Source organism: Orycteropus afer, unplaced genomic scaffold (genome assembly GCF_000298275.1).
Source record: "Orycteropus afer afer isolate SDZICR_OR568_19922 unplaced genomic scaffold, OryAfe1.0 scaffold00174, whole genome shotgun sequence".
NCBI classification, from domain to species: domain Eukaryota; kingdom Metazoa; phylum Chordata; class Mammalia; order Tubulidentata; family Orycteropodidae; genus Orycteropus; species Orycteropus afer.
The window spans coordinates 6,454,616-6,474,090 of NW_006921761.1; the positions used below are offsets into that span (position 1 = coordinate 6,454,616).

At 58.8% G+C, this 19,475-nt stretch overlaps 4 protein-coding genes across 4 annotated transcripts in view; 1 reads left to right on the top strand and 3 right to left on the bottom strand.

Annotated features, from left to right (window-relative positions):
• The window catches only part of PNPLA7 (patatin like phospholipase domain containing 7), a 75,087-nt gene extending 72,755 nt beyond the window's left edge, over positions 1-2,332 (bottom strand). The window contains exons 1-3 of the mRNA XM_007947078.1: positions 2,303-2,332; positions 1,074-1,155; positions 671-753 (exon numbers count right to left, since the gene is read on the bottom strand). Coding sequence (XP_007945269.1) covers positions 671-753; positions 1,074-1,155; positions 2,303-2,332 — 195 coding nt within the window. The remainder of the gene's footprint in view (positions 1-670; positions 754-1,073; positions 1,156-2,302) is intronic.
• A 1,691-nt stretch (positions 2,333-4,023) lies between these two features.
• On the top strand, positions 4,024-4,431 carry MRPL41 (mitochondrial ribosomal protein L41). The gene has a single exon (XM_007946986.1). It carries the CDS (start codon positions 4,024-4,026, stop codon positions 4,429-4,431), a length of 408 nt encoding a protein of 135 aa, XP_007945177.1.
• Positions 4,432-6,001: 1,570 nt separating this feature from the next.
• Positions 6,002-12,195, bottom strand: DPH7 (diphthamide biosynthesis 7). Its single transcript, XM_042781812.1, has 9 exons — positions 12,037-12,195; positions 11,435-11,571; positions 10,830-10,917; positions 9,097-9,191; positions 8,633-8,805; positions 7,487-7,559; positions 7,341-7,406; positions 7,007-7,179; positions 6,002-6,426 (listed from the first exon to the last, which is right to left on the bottom strand). Exons 1-9 carry the CDS (start codon positions 12,193-12,195, stop codon positions 6,002-6,004), a joined length of 1,389 nt encoding a protein of 462 aa, XP_042637746.1.
• A 2,534-nt stretch (positions 12,196-14,729) lies between these two features.
• On the bottom strand, positions 14,730-19,035 carry ZMYND19 (zinc finger MYND-type containing 19). The gene is made up of 5 exons (XM_007947080.2): positions 18,982-19,035; positions 18,141-18,247; positions 17,090-17,230; positions 14,979-15,159; positions 14,730-14,873 (listed from the first exon to the last, which is right to left on the bottom strand). Exons 2-5 carry the CDS (start codon positions 18,239-18,241, stop codon positions 14,730-14,732), a joined length of 567 nt encoding a protein of 188 aa, XP_007945271.2. The 5' UTR covers positions 18,242-18,247; positions 18,982-19,035.
• Between the last annotated feature and the right edge of the window lie 440 nt (positions 19,036-19,475).

Consider the following 19,475-nt stretch of genomic DNA (forward strand, 5'->3'; position numbering starts at 1 on the left):
CTTTCAATGGACTTAATGGCCTGCTGTGTGATTTGGCACCATCAGGACTGTGCCTTTTTACTTGTCACCCTTGGGCTTGGCAGCCTCAGCAGCCAGCAGCTGTCTGAGTGAAGAAACGCCTCTAGCTTCAGTAGGTCGGGAGCTGGAGGCAGAGCTAGACCCCAAGGTTGAGAGGCTTTCACCCAGCCCCTAGAGCCTGGCACTTTGATCTTGGACTTAAAGCCTCCAAATTGTAAGGATAAAGTCCTGTTTCTTAAGGCCATCCCATTTGTGATAAATTCCTGTCAGAGCGGCACTAGGGAACCAGAACAGTGCCCCATGCCGCTTTCCACGCAAAAGCAAGTGCAGTAGAAGGAACGCTCTCCTGTCTGTCTACACCCTCCAAGCCAGCCCAGCGTTGCCAGCCCAGGTCCTGGGCCCACAGGACCTGCTGCACTGGACCCCCTCTGGTATCTTCCCCATAGGCTCCCACCCCAGCCCTCTATTAGGGGCCCTTGCTGCATGACTGAGCCATCAGCCCGGAGCACCCCCAGGACCAGCTTTGGTCTGAAGTCTCTGGGGTAGGGGGCAGAGTTTCCCTGGTACCAGGCACTGGTAAGACAGGGAGGTGGTGTGTCCCTGAGCCTGCGGTCCATGGGCCACAAGGACAAGCAGATGGCAGACCCCTTACCTTCCTCATGATCTTCCGGCCATAGAACATCACCTTGTCCCTCTTGCGGAACCTATACTGTGGAGTGGTGGGCTGCAGCTGCCCTGGAAGAGAGTGAGGCAAGCATGAGCCGTGGCAAGGCTGCTGAGGCACACGGCCCTCCCAAGCACCACAGCTGGAATACGGGCCCACAGCGGGCCACCCAGGTCCCCACTTAGACAAGCGGACAGCCGCCACTCCTTGCTGGGGCAGGGCTCAGGTCACTCGGCATCCCACCTGGTGTCCCAGCCTGAGCCAGGACGGCATGCTGGTTTCCAACAAAAGCCGCCATGGGCTTCAAGACTCCCCCCATGAACTTAACACCACTGCAAGAAACCCCACTCACCAAACCCTCCCCCAGAGGCAGAGCCAATCTGATACTCACGGGCCTGTTTTACCCTTCTGTATACGAGAAAGATGCCTCCACCAACAAGGACCAGGGCAGCCCCGATCACAACCCCGATGAGCTGGGTGAGAAGTCGAGTCGGGTGTGAGTCAGCAATGCTGCTGCATGGCACCGGCCACCCAGCCAGGACGGAAAGGCGGGTGGGGCAGGGGTACAGTAGGACTCGCGTCCATCGGCCCTGCCCAGACCTCCACCACTTCAGAAGCACAAGAAGAGCTTACCATAGTTGACTGTGAATTCTCAGCTGAGAGCTGCAGCCCCCAGGAGTGCAGAATGGAGGCCAGCCAGAAGGTTCCCTGGAACAGAGGCACAGCCAGGGGTCAGGTTTGGGTGGGAGACACAGGGGGAGGAGGAAGGAGACGGGGCAAGCGGTGGCATCTCTGGCCAGTGCCATCACTGGGGTTGGTGTCATCCAGTGTGGTAACTCATGGTGTGACATATCCCCAAGGTGGGCAGGGCCATGCAGCAAATCCCTCCACAGGTAGAACAGGCTGGCCCTGCCTGCTCCGCTGACCCCACCCCCCAAGGCTGAGCGCACTGCCTCATGCCCCATGGCTCCCCAAAGTTGCTCCCCTCTTCACTGGCCAAGGCAGAGACTTTCCTCTCCACCCTAGGGCAGGCACCTTGGCCCAGCTACCAAAACCCTGAATGGTGGGTGAGGGGGTATGGCAGTGACAAGTTACCACACTGGTGACAAGTGACACCAACCCTAGTGACCTTGGCAGCCTGTTCCCTGGTGGCAGTAGGCTGCCTGGCTGCCACCGCAGACCCTGGGATCATGTTAGTGCTACCAGCTCTTACAGTGTCAGGGTGTGTGGTCTGTGCCCCTGCACCCTCCCTAGTGATGTCACTGTTGCTGGCGTCCCTACACACAGCTCAAGGCTTGACCAGGGCAGCAAGAAAAGCCTAGCATCAGGAAACAAGTCAGTGGCCCTGAGATGCCCAGACAGAAGTGCCTTATGGAGGACGCTGAGGCCCTCCGAGCCCACCTACAGGAATCCCCTAGATTCTCATAGGATCCTTAGGACCAGCTGCCTGTGACTACACCTGCACCCCTGCTACTAGACTTGCAAATTGCTTGTTGGAGGAGAGCCTGCGAGACCAGGAGGAAGCGCAGCCACCCCCAGGGTGCTGTGAGCACCTGCCTGCGGCCTGAGCCGCACTGGGAACAGAACCATGTGACTTGTTACTAAGTCTAGGTCACGTACCTCTGGACAAGTGTCCGAGTCGTCCTCCATGGCTAAAACCAGAACAGGGGGATGGGATCGGAAAGTGCAAATGGGCAAACACTCCACAAGCAATGCTTCCCCAGGTTCCTTGCCCGTCACATTTTGTTTCCACTAAAGGAAGCCCCGGTGAAGTCCTTGCCCTCACGAGAAGCAGCTGGCTTACTCGCAGCGTTCCTTTCCTCAGTAAACAGCCCTCACGTGGTCACTGAGGGCCGCACAGGAGCCAAGTCACTGACCTGGCTCCAAGGGGGTCAGGGGAGGGCGGGGCTCCGAGGGGATCCGGGGAGGGCGGGGCTCCGAGGGGATCGGGGGAGGGCGGGGCTCCCAGCAGGGTCTGGCAAGCAGGTCAAGGCGGGGTTGGGGGGCGTACCGTTCTGGTGGGTGGAAAGGCAGCTGTTAATACAGGCTCTTCTGCTGCTTTCTTGACCGGTGCAGTCCAATCCTGGCCGTGTGATGGTGTGCTGATGTTAGGAGATAAGGAACAGGGTGACCGCCCAAATCACTGCTCATCCCGGGCCCCCTAGGGTCCCAGCAGCAGCCATGTCACTGAGCTGGACGCGACGAGCGTCCCTGCCAGCAAGCCGGCTTCCCCTCCGGCCCTCAGGCCCCTCAAGCAGGGGCAGCAACAGGGAGGGCTGTCTCATCACAATCCCCCCAGAGAAACGAACTGTAAACTGGGGGGGAGTTGTGTCTTGTGACTGCGCGCTCGCTCTCAGCCTAGATCGAAACCCTGCGCCCTGCTGCCCACGTGGCGCCCTCGCCTCTGAGACTAGTCTCCTAAAGGACTGCGGGCACCAAGGGGCAGAATCTTGGGGACAGGACTGTGGGGGGCAGGACCTTGGGGGGCAGTTCCCCCCGACTAGGGCCTGCCGCCGAGGCAGAAGAGGAGCCACGGGGTCGAAGTAAGCCCCGCGTGAGTGACTGGGGCAGCGAATGCCGGGGGCGATTAGTGCCCAAAGAGCACAGATGGGCCGCGGAATCAGAATCCTGGGGCGGCTCACCAACGCGCCCAGGGGTGAAGCGGGGCAAAGGGGGGGGGCACCTGCCCCTTCGACCCGCCCCGGTCCCGCCCGTGAGGGGCTCCCACTCACAAGACCGGCGCCCGCGCCCGGACTTCCGCGTCCCCGACGTCATACAACTGTCAGTAACGGTACCGCCCCCTGACCCCGAATTTCCCCACGCATTGGCCGAGTCGCCAGCCGGTCCCGCCCCTCGCAGGACTGAGGCTGCGCATTGGGTGCGACAGCGACAGCCAATCGGAGCGACTCTTGCTGCGGAGTGGGGCAGTGCTCTTGTCGGCCGGAAGCGGAGCACGATTGGGGTTCGGTCGCGAAGCCTGCGGTGTGTGAGGGGGCGCGGGGCCGGAAGCAGTGCGGGCCAGGTCAGTGGGCGCAGGGGCCGGCGTGGGAGGCCGCAGGCCCAGGGCGGCGGCATGGGGGTACCGGGGCCCGGGGCGAGAGGCCGCTCCGTCGCGGGCCCAGCTGGGAGCGCGGGAAGCCGCCAGCGCCGCGCGCTGGGAGCGTGTCATGCCCTTGGAGGCGGGGCTGTCCCGAGTCCCGCGCACGTGCCTATGAGAATTGTCTTGAGACAGCGCTCTGCTTGAGCGCTGCTTGCCTGGGGGGCCGCGTGCAGACTCCCGACGGGTAGGGCCGACCCGCCGGCAGGCTGACACTGACCCCGTCTCGTCCCCAGGCGGTGGCATGGGTTTCCTGACCGCAGTAACCCGCGGCCTGGTCCGGGGAGCGGACCGGATGAGCCAGTGGACGAGCAAGCGCGGCCCACGGACCTTTTACAAGGGCCGGGGGGCCAAGGGCACCGGCGTGCGCGCTCCCGGCGGGAAGTTCGTGGTGATAAAGGAGATGGTGCCCGAGTTGGTGGTCCCAGATCTGAGCGGCTTCCGACTCAAGCCCTATGTGAGTTACCGCGTCCCAGCGGGCGCGGAAACGCCGCTGACGGCCAAACAGCTTTTTCTGCAAGTGGTGGCCCCTGCCATTGAGCAGGACTTGAAAAAAGGGACGTTTGACCCCGAGCGCCTGGAGAAGTACGGCTTTGAGCCCACGCAGGAGGGCAAACTCTTCCAGCTGTACCCCAAGAATTTCCCGCGGTAGGCCGCAGCCGCGGGGAGCCGGCAGCCCGTCCCCCGCCGTGTCTATTAAAGGCCTTGTGTGCGTGTCTTCTGGCTGCTGCGCAGTGTGTCTGACGCTGAACGTTATGGCTGATCTAGGCTGTGCTCCCAGAATCGCACAGTCGCTCCGGGGCGTGGGAGGAAGACGGCTTCCCAAACGGTCTTAGGAAGCATGGTGGGAGCCAGAACACACCAGGGAGGGGAGGGGGCCAACACAGTTCATGCATCCCCAAAACTCAGACCCAGGGGCTCCAAAAGTGGCTGAAGTGGAGTGACAGGAACTGCTGCCTGGGGACAGACCTACAGAAGCTGAAGCCACACCAGTCCTCTCAAGATCTCAGTGCACGGCCCCTCGGGCATTCTCATCCTGGTGATACTGGGGGACTCCTGTTAAATGTCCTGGCTGTCCAAAGCAGTCCGTATATTTTGGTTTAAATTAATGGCCCATTGGCCACAATCAATCATTTTTATTACCCAGAATACTCTAGTAACAGCACAGTCTACCCTCTATTGGCACGCTGCTCTGGATGATCAGAAATACGGGGAAGAAGGGATTTCTGCCTCTGAACACCTGTCACCATTAGTAGGGGGAAGAGGACCTGACAACAGTGAGTAAATCAGCTAGAGAACCTCCTGGGGGAAAATGCCAAACACACCTGGTGCACACCCACTATGTGCCAGGATTTGGGATCTCATCGGTTTATTCCCCATAAGCAGCTCTGGTGACATAGTGCCTAAGGCATTTGGCTACTAACCAGGAGCTTGGTGGTTCAAACCCACCAGCCACTCCACAGAAGAAACAGTAGGTAACCTACTTCTGTAAAGATATACCACCTCGGAAACCCAATGGGGGTCGCTACGAAGTCCCCCACTGTTATGCTGCAGATTTCACGCTCATGATGCCCTCAGCCAGTTGAACGGCACTCTGGTGGTGCTGCAGTCAAAGCACTGGGCTGCTAACAAAAAGGTTGGCATTTCAAAGCTACCAGCTGCTGCACTGGAGGAAGATGAGACACTGCTTCTGTAAGATGTATAGCCTGTCGCCGAATTGGAACTGACTCGAACAGCAGTGGGTCTGGTTTTTGTTTTTGGAAGGCAGTTGAGAGCGGGTCCTGCTCCCTGACTCTGCACATCTGCTTGGGAGTCTGGAAGCATTCTGCTGCCCCAGGAGGGGATCTTAAATGTCCACTGGCAGTGACTTACGTTAAGTAACACCGTCATTAAAAATATGTCACCGAATTAATATCAACAGTCGCTGAAATACCCATTAAATGCTCCCAGTCAAAATCCACATGCAAAACAAGGGCTTGGAGAGGGAGCAAGCCACCTCCTGCCTGGGAGCTCATCCTAGCTACCTCTGATGGCACAACGGGGAGGGCTGGCACAGATGCTGCCTTTGTGTCCATGCACATGGCAGGGGCGTGAGTAGACACCTGCACTGAGGCCTATGGGGACCACAGAGAGCGCTAGGTGAGGCGGCCTGAGGCACGGGGCACATGGGCTTTATTGGAAATGGGCCTTTACGGGTTCAACCAAGCAAGCTCCTCCGCAGCTCAGCTCACCTCCCACCTCCAAAGGTGAAGTGCATGGTCATAAAACAAGCATGTGGCTAGGAGGTTGGTGTCCAAGTTTGTCCCTTCCAGGGTGGGGTCACGGTCACAAGGCTTCCCCACTGGGATGTGCGGTCGGCTGGCACCCTTCCTCTCCTCGTCTGTGATGAGTGGGGACTTGGTCTGGGAGACAAGGCCCTCTCCATCATCATCCCCCACGTGATATGGCGAGGTGACCACTGATGTGCCTGGGGCCTTCAGGCTGTGCAGCAAATCGGCCGGCCTGGCTCCCGTGTCGCTGTGGTGGAAGGATGCCGAAGGGGCCGGGGCTGGCGTATGCAGTGATAGCCAGGACCAGTCAGCTCCATAGGTCAGCGAGTTTTGTGGAACATGGGACGCCAAGACTGTGCATGTGCCCTGCTTCTCCTCTGGAACAAATCGGGGAGTATAAGGAACCATAGGGCAGCAGGAAGCCCCACAGCGTGATACAGATGAAAGGGCTGAGTCGAGAAAGAAATCCTGACCACCCAAGTGAACAAGGAGAGGAAATGAAGTGATGAAATGGAGACCCCTGAATATAAAGAAAATGGGAACACAGATCCCCAAGGAGCTGTGGTGTCTGGGGGACACCGTGGCCACATGCTCCTGTCACCAGAAAGGCCCAGGAGAGATGAGTACAGGTACAGAGGAGGGTGTGCTGGGATGGCAGAAGGGCTGAACCAGGAACAGCCAGGGGGCAAGGGAGGACTTCAGAAGGGTCTGGGTCTGGGCTTGTTACTCCTGCACCACAGTGGGGGGAGGTCAGCAGCCAGAGGGAGGAGAAGGGGGCAGAGGCTTAAGGAGTGAAGAGAACATGAAACCGGGCAGACTAAGGACTAGGGGAGGGCACGCAAGCAGGTCAGAACCATGGAGCTGGCCAGGTGAAAACATGGGACAGACTCAAGCTAGCACCACGTGCACCCCGTGCCCAGGAGACACCTGGCAGGCCGGGTGGAGGGCAGCACTCACCCATGGCCTTCTGGCAGTTGAGAACCTTGAAGCCACCGTACATGCAGGCTGCCAGCAGCAGGTGGGGGTGGGAAGGGTGCCACTTCAGCCTCCACACACCACCCTGCACCGGTGTGTCCGCAAATGGCTGCTGCATGCAGCGTGCATCCCAAAGCAGGACGTGTTCGTCGTAGCTGCAAGGGCCACCACAGTGCTTGCTCAGGGCAGTGAGGGGGCAGGGGCTTACCTCGCACGATGCACCCAGAACCCAAAGCCCTTTCCCGGACCCAGGTGCCTCCAGCTCTGGTTTGAGGACGGGAGGGTGCACAGGGTCCATGAGCGGGCTGGGCCTCACCTTCCTGTGGCCAGGATGTGCTCCCGGTGGGGACTGCTGTGGATGCTACACACACCCATGGAGTGCCTGCAGGCAGGGCTGCTCAGTGAGGCAGGCTGGCCCAAGGACCCACTGGCCGGCCCCACCACGACATCCCTGTCAGTTACCTCTCGCTGGTGAACACAGGTGTGTGGTGTGGTCTCCTGGTGTCCCAGCCCCTCAAGAGACCATCGTCGCCCCCTGTGTAGAGGCGGGAGAACACTGATGACTGAACATGGCCTCTCAGCAGTGGGGCCCTGGAGTGACTCTGGGCATCCTCAGCCTGTCCCGCTGCAAGAGAGCTGAGAGCCCCAGATCAACAGCTGCTGTGCCTGGAAGGGCTGCAAGAAGGGGGGGGGGCCGAAGGTCCCTCTCAAATGACAATGACAGCACTGCACTGCTTTTCTGCAGGGCCTGGCACTGCATCAGGAACTGCACACGGGAAGCAATGGACTGAAGGACATAAGGTTCTGGAACCTTCAGCATACTCCCGTATGTGTCTTAGGAAGATGCCCTCTGTAATCTTACAGTAAGCAGTTATGGTGTTGGTGAAAATGAAAGGGTAGAAAGGAGGGAGAGACAGGGTCCCGATCCACATAAGTGTTAGTAGAAAAACAAGGGGAAGTGTGGGTGGGAGCACCCTGGGGGAAGGGCAGAAAGCAGCCAGTGAGGTGGGCCTTTAGGGAGGGGGAGGAGGAGCAAAGGGGCAGACATGGCCACTCTTACACCACCATCCATCCATCCTCTACCCGCCGTCCACCCCTTCGCCACCATCCATCCACTATCATCTATGCTCCACCATTATCTATTAGCCACTGCCATCCATCTGTGCACCACTCATCCACTCTCCCTCCTCTGTCAGCTACCATCTGCCATAACTTCCTAATTCAAATCTTGTGGCACTACAGGACATTGTAGTAACGCAAGGAAAGATAACACAAGAAAACCGGCAGTGGCTAAAACTGCACCCAGTAAAACTTGTTGTTGACAAAAAACAAGCAAAAGCACCTTGACAGAAACTAGATTACAGCACTTATCTCAGGAAATCTAGACTTGATAGAGAACATAAGGTAAAATTCACCACTTGAAATCCACACTTGAAAATATGAGCAGTTAAACTTGGTATTAAGATCGAGAACTAAGTAGGCATCGTAACCTTTGCCCCAGTACACATACTGTCAACAAGAGGGCTCCCAGGCCCCACATCTTGGCATAGCAGCTGCTGCCTCCCAAGCAGGGCTCCCACAGAGCTGTCTGCAAGGGCCAGCGCCCACCTGAGTACACAGTCTCTGTCTGCCAGTAGTTGAAAGCCGCAATCCAGGCCTCGAAGTGGTGGGCCTGCCACGTGTCCACTGCCTGCAGCCCTGGCCTTTCCTTGTTCACCGCCAGCAGGTGGAGCTGCCCCTGGGAATCACTGCTGATGATTTTCACAGGCTGGCCACTGGCCCTAGATACACACAAAGTCAATGGGAAAACCATGAGGCAAACTCCTTCCCTCTTCTGGCTCCCCACCCCAGACACTGTAAACACTGTTCCTTAAGAGGCTTGCTTGGGTATCTTGCAAAGACCAAACTGACCATGTGGCTTGTTAAGGGAACTCCACATCAGTTCCCCTGATGAAAACAGTGTGAACAGTGGGGTCCTTCCTTCCTAGGTCAGTACTGGTGGCAGTGTCTCTGACGTGAAGACACAAAGGGGTTCTCAGAGGAAGACTTGCCCCCACCCCCCAGCTCACTACCTGCCAGTCTTCCCAGTGGACCAGTCCAGGGACAAGGCCAGACACTGTTCCCCCAGAGCGAGGCTGGAGAGCGGCTGCAGTGCGTGGGCGTTCTTCTACTGGGGCAAAGGGGATTCTGTCAGGGAAACACCCAGAGCCCTGCAAGGGTTTCCCTCTAACCCCAGGAACTCAAGACTCCCTTACTAATGCACTGTGAGCGACGATGCAATTGTTCCAGTATCTGCCTGACTGAGCGGAACTTGAGCACGTTTTGGAAGTTCAAACCTGTAGAAGTCTCCCAGCATATTACCTTGGGGGAAAGAATGCCTGCCTACTCTTCAGGCCAACATGCAGTCCATACACCCTCAGCTGGACAAGCTCTAGGCCATGGCCAGTCCATGCCTGCCCACCCTGGGCCCGAGGGGGACCACGGCTGGTCCATGCTCAAGGCCTAAGGCAGACCACAGTCAGTCCACACTCAGAGCCTCCATAGGCACCACGGCTAGTCCACGTTTGGCCACCAGGAACCTCCAGGGGACCACGGCCTGTCCAGGGGATAGCAGTGTGTTTTGTCTCCAAAGACACGAGTGTTCCGTTTCAGATCAAACCACCGTCCCACTCTCCTAAGACCCGCAGGTCAGGCTGCCCATCACAAGTGTACCTGCTCCTGCCTAACCCACCTGGGCAGTGCTAACTGTCAGCAGGCTCCCAGTCACTGCTCTATCAGCAGGGTTTACCCGCTCCTGCCCTGAGCTCTGGTCTGGGGCTCCCCATTTTCCTTACAGGTTTCCTGACAATTTTTAAAGTTTTCTCGACACTGAGGAAAACCAAAGCCCAGATGGCTGTCCATTTCAGGGAATACCTAAAGAGCATCTGCTCCGGTATATGGTCTCAAAAGGGGTTGTGAAGGTGAGTGACAGACTTTTCCTCTGGGACTGTCAACCACGGGGGGGCTTTCTTGGACATCCCTCAAGAGGCCTTCTCCCTCCCAGCCCATTCCCCATTGTAACATGGAGAGTCCACTTGGTGTTTTAGCCCTACCCACACCTAAGAGGCTCCATCCATCAGGAGAATACCGCTCCACTTTTTTCTTTAAAACATTTCCCATATTTGGTTTGGTTTCGGTTAGGATCATGTTTCTCAGTTTTTCCCCAAAAAGTTCTCAAGGAGCACCACAGGATGGACACACCCAGCCAAGTTCACCTCGGGGTGAACTTGTCAGCCTGCCACAAACCTACATTTCTCTGAAGCTTCACTGGGTATTTGACTCATGTTTTTAAACATCATACTGTCACCTAAAACCAACTTCCAGAAAGATCCACCATGTTACCCTAATTTTTTTAATACAGCTTTGACACACTACTGTTTACTCCAAGGGTTCAAGACCCTAATTTTAAAGACAGACTCAGGACATGGGGGAATCAACCTACGTCCCCCCACTCCCTTATCAGCCCAGCCATCCTGCAAACTCCCAGTAGAGATTTCCACAAAGGAAGTGCTCCCCAGTGGTCAGTGGAAATGCTGTTTTCATGTGGATGGTCTGCTAATCTCCGCAGCATCCACCCAGGCCTGGCCTGCCCAGGCTTTTCCTCATCCGAGAGCTCAGACCCATCAAGAGTGACTCCCCGCTCCCTTACGGTTTACACAGATCACTACAAAAAAGAAACAACTAGAAAACACTGACACAGCCTCCCCACCTAGCACAGCCACCTTCTCCAGACCAGGCCCCGCCGCCAACCGGCCCAGTCACTGACCTCGGAGGCCACCAATGTGAACAACTGCACGGATCCACCAGCATCTGCCAAGCCCAAGAGGGTGTGGCCGGCCACTGGGGTGTGGCACCTGAGGAGAGAACTCATATCTCAAAACACAGGACATTCCCAGGGAGCGGAAAGCACCACCATCCAGCAATGTCATTTCAATTTCAGCCCCACACTGGAAGGAAAAAACCAGACTCACTGCTGTGGAGATGGACCTGACTCATAGCGACCCCTCCTTGGGTTTCTGAGGGGCTGTCACTAGCAAAGTAGATTGCCCAACCTTCCTTCCCAGGAGTGGCTGGTGGGTTCGAACTGCCAGCTTTCTGGCTTGCAGTCAGGTGACTCCGGCACCACGCCACTAGACTGGGAGAGAGCCTACAGATTTGCAGGCAAAGGTCCACAGCCGGAAGCTGGCTCCCAGGCTGACCCCACCTAGGGAACGGTGCCGACAGGAGCGAGCCCAGGCAAGGCACCCCAGATGCCAGCAGGTGTCAGGGCAGTGAGGAAAGGGTCCTGAGGACAAGTGTCCCTCTGGTCTTGCCGACTTCCCTCCATAAGGGCAAATGCCCGACCCCATGCAGCTGTTGTCAGAGCTGTACCATTTCATGTCCAAGACTGCGGCCATGTCTCTCCTTTGGACTTCAAGCAGCGGGGAAGCAGGGCTGTCCTCCCGGAGACTATACAGGTAAAGACGGCCTACACGGACGGGCGGCTCCCCGTCCAACTCAGCTCCGCTCTTCAACAAACGAAGACGTTACCGGATGCTGGGAACCCAAGTAACAGGGAAGGGCGCCAGGCCCCCCAAAGCTTGCCGAGACCCCGGCCGGAGGGGCGCCCCCTCCCGACCCCCGTGACTAAGGTGGCGGGGGAGCTCGCCCTGCACGGCCCGGCGCGGAGCTGCCAACCCGCCACGTCCAGGCAGACCCGACGAGGGTCTGGGTGCCAGGCTCGGATCCTCCCAGACGCCAGCGGGCTTCCAGAGCTCCAAGGGGAGCCCCGTCTGGGTACTCCGCCGTCCAGACACGCCCGCCCACGAGGCCACCTTCCCCACCGTCTCTCCTCGCCTTCACTGATGGGCGACTGCGTGGTCAGCCCGTGGCCCCGGGCCTTTCCTTTTCTAGACGGCTCCAGATGAGCCCCCGGACAAATGCCGCTCGGAGACCCCCGGCCGCGACCGCCGAGGTTCCGACGGCCAGCGCACCTTGCTCTCCGGGTCCCGGGGCTTGTCCGCTGGCTTCCGCAGGTGGTAAGTGCCGCACGCCAGCAAGTGTCTGCAGCCTTCCAGTGGGCACCACTCCACCGAGTCCGCCGTGTACTCGGTGTCCACCGTCTGCAGCAGCCACCCGCGGGTTCCCACCATGAAGCCGTCAGCCGGGGAGGAATCAGGGGCCGAGCGCCCGGACGCGGCTGGGGCGGCAGGACCGGGGCGGCGGGACCGAGAAGACGAAGCCATGCCAGGTGCCACCGGCACTTCCGTCCACACCGCCCAGCAGACTCCTTCCGGAACGCCAGGCGGGACTTCCGGCCGGGACTCCCAGCGGCGCGAGGCTGAGCTCCAGCTCCCCCTGTCGGTGGGCGGGCCTCCCTGAGCCCCACAGCGGTCAGCCTGGAACTGCAGGCGGTCCCCACGTGTCGCTCTGGGCGTGACTGCCCTCACTCAGCCATTTGCCCACTGGCAGGGGGCAGCCGAGTACCCGTAGTGGACTCGCAGGGCTGGGTCCTGCCGGAGGAACGGGAATTTCTAGGACAGCCAACTTGGGAGGTTGGCGGGGAAGGGGCCTGTTCAGTCCCTGCCCCTTTTTAAGTCAACCCCAGAGCGGCTGCCTCCGCACCAGGCTCAGAGGTGGAGCACCTGGCCGCGGTGCAGGTGAGCTGAGACAGGAAGCCGAGGGTGAGGATATGGTGGCTCAGGGCTTGAAGGCGGCAGACACCTGGGCTGAGAGGCCTCGGGGGTCCAAGATGGAGGATGCGCTGGAGGAGTACCAGGACTGCAGCAGCTTCTGCCTTGGAGACCAGCCTCCGAGGCCGTTCGCCAAGCGGGTAGCCCACAGTCCAGGTGTGGGAAGGCAGGCTCCGAGCGGGTTGACACTGAAATCCAGCAGATGCCTCAGTGCAGGGTGCTGGCTTTGGAGCAAGGCTGTCACCGCATACAGATACAGAGTCATCAGACACTGAGCCAGCAGCTCAGGAAGCAGCTGAAGCAGATGCCACAGCAGGACCCTGAGATGACAGCCACTTCTGAAATGGCCTCAGCCAATGTCTCTACCAGGAACAGAGTATGTACAAGCCAAGCAGTCCACACAGCAAAAGCAACGTGGACACTGGCCTGCTGTGGAGGAGCTCAAGAGGCAGAGAAGCTGGGTGCCACCAGCTGTGTGGGAAGCAGAGTGATCGGGCCACGACACCCCAAGCACTAGTGCACCCAACCTTCAGGGGCTGGACGGCACCAGCCCCAAGCCTGTATTGCACAATGATTCCCCAGGATCCCTCTTCAGATACTAACCAAGGATCCCAGGATTTCCAGCCCAGATCCCCCACACGGTGCCAAGGCCAGCAGCCAGTCAACAGGAGACCCTGATGTCACAATTGCCAAGGCCCACAGGGGGGCACAGAGGTTCAAGTACCACCTGGCTGTTCCCCAAGGATGGGGACTGAGACTAGAGTGCACAATCTGGGTGCCACCTCCTCCCAGGAACTACCTGAAAGCAGAACCCCAAGAGACCTCCCCAACTCCAGCCCCTTCCAGCCAGTGGAAGCTGGAAAGTCACCTCCACCCTGGGAACAGCCTGAAGTCTTGAGCCAAGTGCTGCCATACAACCAGGCAGACCCTAATAGCTTTCTGGGCACCTGTTCTGGGTTCAACCAGGGTTCTAGAGGGTCTCAGGCAGCCATCATCTAGGAAAGTGGCTAGGGAGGCTTGTCAGGGACAAAACCTCATGAGCATACGGGGCTGCTAAACCCGCAGCCCTTCACGGGGTTCCTACCAGCCCTATTCTCCAGGAAGCCCTGCCTTGGGACTAACCCCAGCAGGGGAAGCAGTGGGAAGGGCGCAGGCAACAGAAGGGGGAGGGCTGCAAAGGGACCTCCAGGGCATGGCCTTGGGACAGGAGCAACAGTGATGGCTCAGGAGGCAGCCTGGGCAGTGGAGGGCATCACTGTGTCACCCAGTTCAGATGAGCACCTCACCAGGCCAGCAGGATGGGCTTTCTGGGTGGAAGCCCCACTGCTGTGGCCCCGCGACCCTGCACACAGATCACTGGAAACTTACAGATACCAGAGTGTGAGCCATCTGCTCCACCCTCACCAGACCTGGACTGCTCCCCTGCTAAACAGGAGCCACTTGGGCATAAGAGGCAGGCCAGCCCTCCCACCCCACTCCACTGTGCAACTGCCCCCACGTGCCCCCAGAGTCCACGCCACAATAAAGCCCAGCAGCGTGGGGCGGGGAGAGCAGTCACGGCCCAGACTCGTGATTCGCCCCTTTACTCTGCCCGTGAATGCGACATGCAGTCAGCTCACCCTCTGCTTGCTGATGCTCTGGGCGCCTGGCAGGGAAGCGGCGCCCAGAGGCCGTCTGAGAGTCGTGGCCCAACAGCCAATGTCTGAGGTCACAGCAAACAATTCTATTTGTGATTCCTAACCCTCCTCCCGCCTCCCCCCAAAAAAACTGTACATGAGTTTACAAACGTATCAACATATAAATAACGGGCAGGTCCTGGCGGGCCTTCACAGGCCCCGGAGCTGCTCTGGGGATGCCGTGTGAGGGGCGCCGGCCAGCCGCGGGCTCTGAGGCCGTGGGTGCGTCACGGGGCTGCGAGGAGCCGCCAGGTCCAACCACCAGTGCGTGTCCGCTGTGCTCGAGGGTCGGGCTGCGGCGGGTCCTGTGCCACACGGTCACCGCTCAGGCTCAAGCTCGTGCTGGCAAGGACGCTTCTTCTCCCGGCAGTGCTTCTTGTGGGCGGGCCAGTCCTTCTGCTGGCACTGGGAGCCACAGTAGCGGGCCACCTGGCACCGCCCACAGATGTTGAACTCCCGGAGCTGCGGGGACAGAGCAAGCTGCAGCCCAGCAGCCAGCAGAGCCACCCAACACCCCAGTGACAGCTTGAGGGCCGGGCGGCAGCCACGGCGGCGGGACAGACGCACCTGCTTCTCGATCATGGTACAGGGTGGGTAGTGGCACTCGTAGTAGGTGCAGGAATTCTCCTCCTCCTCCACCACGTCCCCGTTGGCGTTGTAGTAGCGGGTGACACTCAGGACGGGGAACTGCTCCTCGATCGGGTCTGTGGGCAGCTGCTGGATCGCCAGCCAGTACAAGCTCTGCTCCCTGCAAGACAGCAGACGCCCAGCATGCCCGGCAGCCCGCACACCGGGGCTTGCTCCTGCGCTGCCCCCGTTCTTCGTCCCCCCATGGGACCCTTTCTCTCTGGGACTTTGGCCTTTGGTTTACTGTGTCTTCCCACTGAGACATGACACAAGGGCCATGGAAACAGGGACAGTCCACCTCACTCCCGGCAATCTCCCGAAAGCCTAGGACCAGCACAGCGGGCCAGCCCCCAGTGCTATCATGGGCAGGGAAGACCTACTCAATGTGGGCCAGTGAGTTGCCACTTCTGGCAGCCGGCCTCCCTGCTCCCAACCCTGGTGGTACTGCAGTCCTGTCCAAAGCACATTGCTTGAGAGCCCAAAGCAAGCATTAGATGCTTGGGACTGAAGAATTTGATACAGAGGATGGCTCAATGCGTAACAGGCATGACCTAAAGGCCTGACGGATGGACCAGGGTATAAAGGGGACACCATGGGCACAAGGCCACACAGGGACATCAGAGGAGCTGGTTAAATCTGAAGTGCCCACCTGCCCCCCCATTTGGTTAAGAGGGAGCTTAGGTGTGGGAGCTGGCAAATGCACTTCTGCCACTGCTGCCTTCTGAAGGCAGCAAGACGCCCCTTGGCAGACAGGGACCCTGCTATCTGAGCTCCTACCCCAGGCTGAAAGGAGGATACAACAGGGTAGGGAAAGGCCAGGACTCCCTATGGAGGCCCAGAGCTGAGAGCTGAGTGACACCCAGGCCAGTGTGGGGTTGCAGGGCCCCCGTCAGGTCAGCTCTCACCATGAGTGCCGCTTGGCACAAGGGGGAGGACGACTGGGGTTTCAAAGCCCAGTGCTGCCAAACCAAGGACCTGCACTTGGTAGGCTTCTGAGACGGATGAGCCGTCAGCAGCCCTAGGACACAGCCACACATTCTGAAGGAGACAGACGTCCCGGGCCTCTAGCGAGTGGCTGGGTCAACAGGCCGGGGCAGACACACTGCTCCTGTGTCCTATGGTAAGAGGCCACCAGCTCCAGCTGAGGGTGGAATAGCTAATGAGGACACTGCCAGGCTTCCCCAGCTGTTCCTGGGCAGCCACCTTCTGCTCTCTGGGTGCCCACTGAAGGCAGTGGGACAGCTGCCAGGACTAAGAGGCCAGCGCCCCGGGGTCCCACTGCACCCACCACCAGCTGCGGCTCTCAGTGCTTTAGCCTTGACGAGGCAGTGCCCACGTTCTACTTCAGCCAAACCGAGCACAGCTTTGGTCGCTTGCAGCCCGAAGTCTGAACTAACACAGCCTCACTTTTCATAGGGCAGCTTCACTCCAGAGCAGCACAAGGGGCTTCGAGTCAAAATACTAGTATTAGAGCCAAGAAAAGTTCTGGCAGAACTTAGAGGGTGGGGTTAGAGGATGGGATGGCCGACCCCACCCTCTGCCCCAGATGAGGCTGAGAGGAGATAGGGCAGCTACAGCCTGGGAGTCCCCCCACTGCACCAGGCTATCCTGGAGCTCACCAATCCTGCCCTGCAACGCCTGGGCTCACCAGACACCAAAGGAGGTTGACTGCAAAATCCCTCCCACAGCCGCCACCAGCCAGTATGGCCAAGACACTGAACGGCCCTTCCCAGGGCTCTGCAAGGCCTACATCTGGGCTGCCTGAGAGCCCCTGACTCTGAGGGGAAGGCCCGTGCCAGGCAGAGCCCCTACATCCTCCCCCACTGCTCAGCACACAACCCATGCCCTACCAGGCCAATAGACAGCCTCCTAGGGGTGGAGTGGGTGAAGTCCTGCCACAGGCAGATGTGCAGCCTGATGCCCCCCACTCATCACAGCAGTTCAAAGCAGGCTCCCAGAGCCTGCTCCCAGACAGCCCCCTGCCATCCTCCCCTCGCCCTGGAGAACACCCTGACAAGCAGGGCCCACAGCCACAGCCACTGAAGACCCACCTCTGCTTGCTAGAGAGCTCCTCAGCCTTGGGCCGCCAGCCCCAGGCCACCAGCTGCAAGTTGTCCAGACGGTTGTCCACGGTCACAGCATTGAGATGCACAACCTGGAAGCCAGGGGCGACACCGCCCCTGTGCCGCTCCCTACAGAACAAAGATCAAGAGCAGCCCCTCGCAAACATGCTTCTTGGCGTGTGCATAGTAGACACGTAACCAAGCACTGTTTCCATGTCTTCACACGTGTAGTTCAGTGATGTTAACTGGGCTGCCCATTGTGTGGGGCTGTCAGTTCCCCACACGATGACGTGTTTCCTGTCAGCCTCCACAGGAACACTGTGCCCTCCAGGCAGACAACTTACTCCCCCTCACCCTGGTGACTTCTCACAGATGCCAGTCTGGATCTGCCTACACCAGACATTTCACGTAAATGGGATGACGTGACACTTATCCCTTTGTGACTAACTTACTTCTCACTGAATGTTTCCAAGGTTCAGCCACGCTGTGGTGTGTACCAGGATGGCACCTGGCTTCATGGCTGAGTGACAGCCCCACGGCGTGGCATGTACCAGGACAGCACCTGGTTTTATGACAGCCCCACGTGTAAACACACCTCACAAATGTTCCTGGTTACATGTGAACGACCAGCTGGAAGGAACAACCAACCTCAGGATCTGAACTGGCCTCAGAAGCCCAGCGGGGTGCTCTAGAGAGGGAGCAAGGGGCAGACAGAACAGAGACGACTGGACGACTCAGCCCTGTCAGTCCTGGATAGAAAAGTCAGACCAGAGCCTGGGGTGGGACCAGCCACTGCACACACCCAGGAGGCAGCACCTGCCCTGCCAGAGCCCAGGCCAAGGCAGCAAGTCCCCTGGGAGCTGGGAGCCTTCAGGCTGCACCCCAAGGACTCTAAGGTGTTAAGGGGCTGCTCCGTCAAGATAGCAGGAGGGCAGCAAGGGTAGTCCAGCCCAACAGAACATCCGCTCAGCACCTCTGTGCACCCTGTGCCCATGCGGCCCATGCAGCCTGAGGCCAGGACTGCTGTGGAAGCACCCACCACAGCAGCTCGTGCAGCAGCCGCCCGGAGCCCCGGCCTCGGTTCTTGTCAAAGGCATAAGCGAAGATCTTGGCGCCATTTCCGTCCGCATCTACTTCCATCCGGGCCTAAGAAGGGATGAGGGGAGAGTCCGTGAAACATCTGGCTCTCGGCAACCTTTCAAACTCCTCCCAGAACAAGGTGAAGCAGCACTACCCACTGACTCTGGGCCTGAGAGCCCCCAGGTGCACAGACACCACTCAGTCCAGACAGCTGCTGTCTGTCTTCCAGCAGGGAATGCTTGACAGCTTAGCACAGCACTAAGGAGCAAGGTATCCCTGCCCTTACAAAGCCCAGGCTAACAATCACTGCGGCCGGGCCACATGCCGACAAGAAAGCACACGGTACCCAGGGCTCCTGGAGCTTTCAAGCATCAGATGAAGATCAGTGGCGTGGTGAAAGAGTCCAGCGAGTAGAGACGCTGGGGAAGAGGCAGAAAGGCCCCGAGTGATAAGGGCGTGAAGCACGGGACCAAGGCAGGGAACTTTAACAGACACATTTAGTTCCAAAATTGGTGGGATTTGGTTTCTTTTTCAGGAAGAGCTGGTAGCCAGAATGGACTTAGGGAGAGACCAGTGTCCGGCCTCAGTGGGAACTGCAGGGAGGGTCACGGTGGACCCTGGTGGCAGCAACCATCGAACTCTGTGACACCAGAGGTTGGAGGCAATGGTCCCAAGTGGTCCACAGCCAGCACCAGCCACTCACAATCCAACTGGATACTCAGGGCAGGAAGACGACGTGTACAGACACACACACCCCCCCCTCACACGCACGCAGAGTCCACAAAGGATGCCATCCTCACCTCAAAGGAGTAGCTTTCCACCAGGGGGATGTCCTGCTCATCGATCAGTGTGTATTTGGTCTGGAAATTAACAGAAGCATCACACGGTTACATTGGGACCAGCTGACAGCAGGTTAAGGAGGTCTGGAGGCTCCGAGGGTAAGGCATTCAATTTGAACCTAAAGGTTGGCAGTTTGAGCCCACCAGCTGCTCCCCAGGAGAAAGAGAAAGCAGTCTGCTTTCTTCAAGATTGACCTTTGAAACCCTACGGGGCAGTCCTCCTGTCCTAAAGGGTTGCTATGAGTTGGCATCAACTCGATGGCAGCGAGTTAGTGGACAATTGAAGTGATAACCTGTAACGTAACCAGAGGCCCCTTCAGTTAACTAGCTGAGAAGTCACACCAGGACAGGGCAGCAGGCAGGGCCTTTGGTCCACTCTCCTCAGGTGCCTGGAGAGCTGAGCACCCCAACTCTGGCCTGCACCACAGGGCTTGGTTTCCAACACTGGTTTCCAG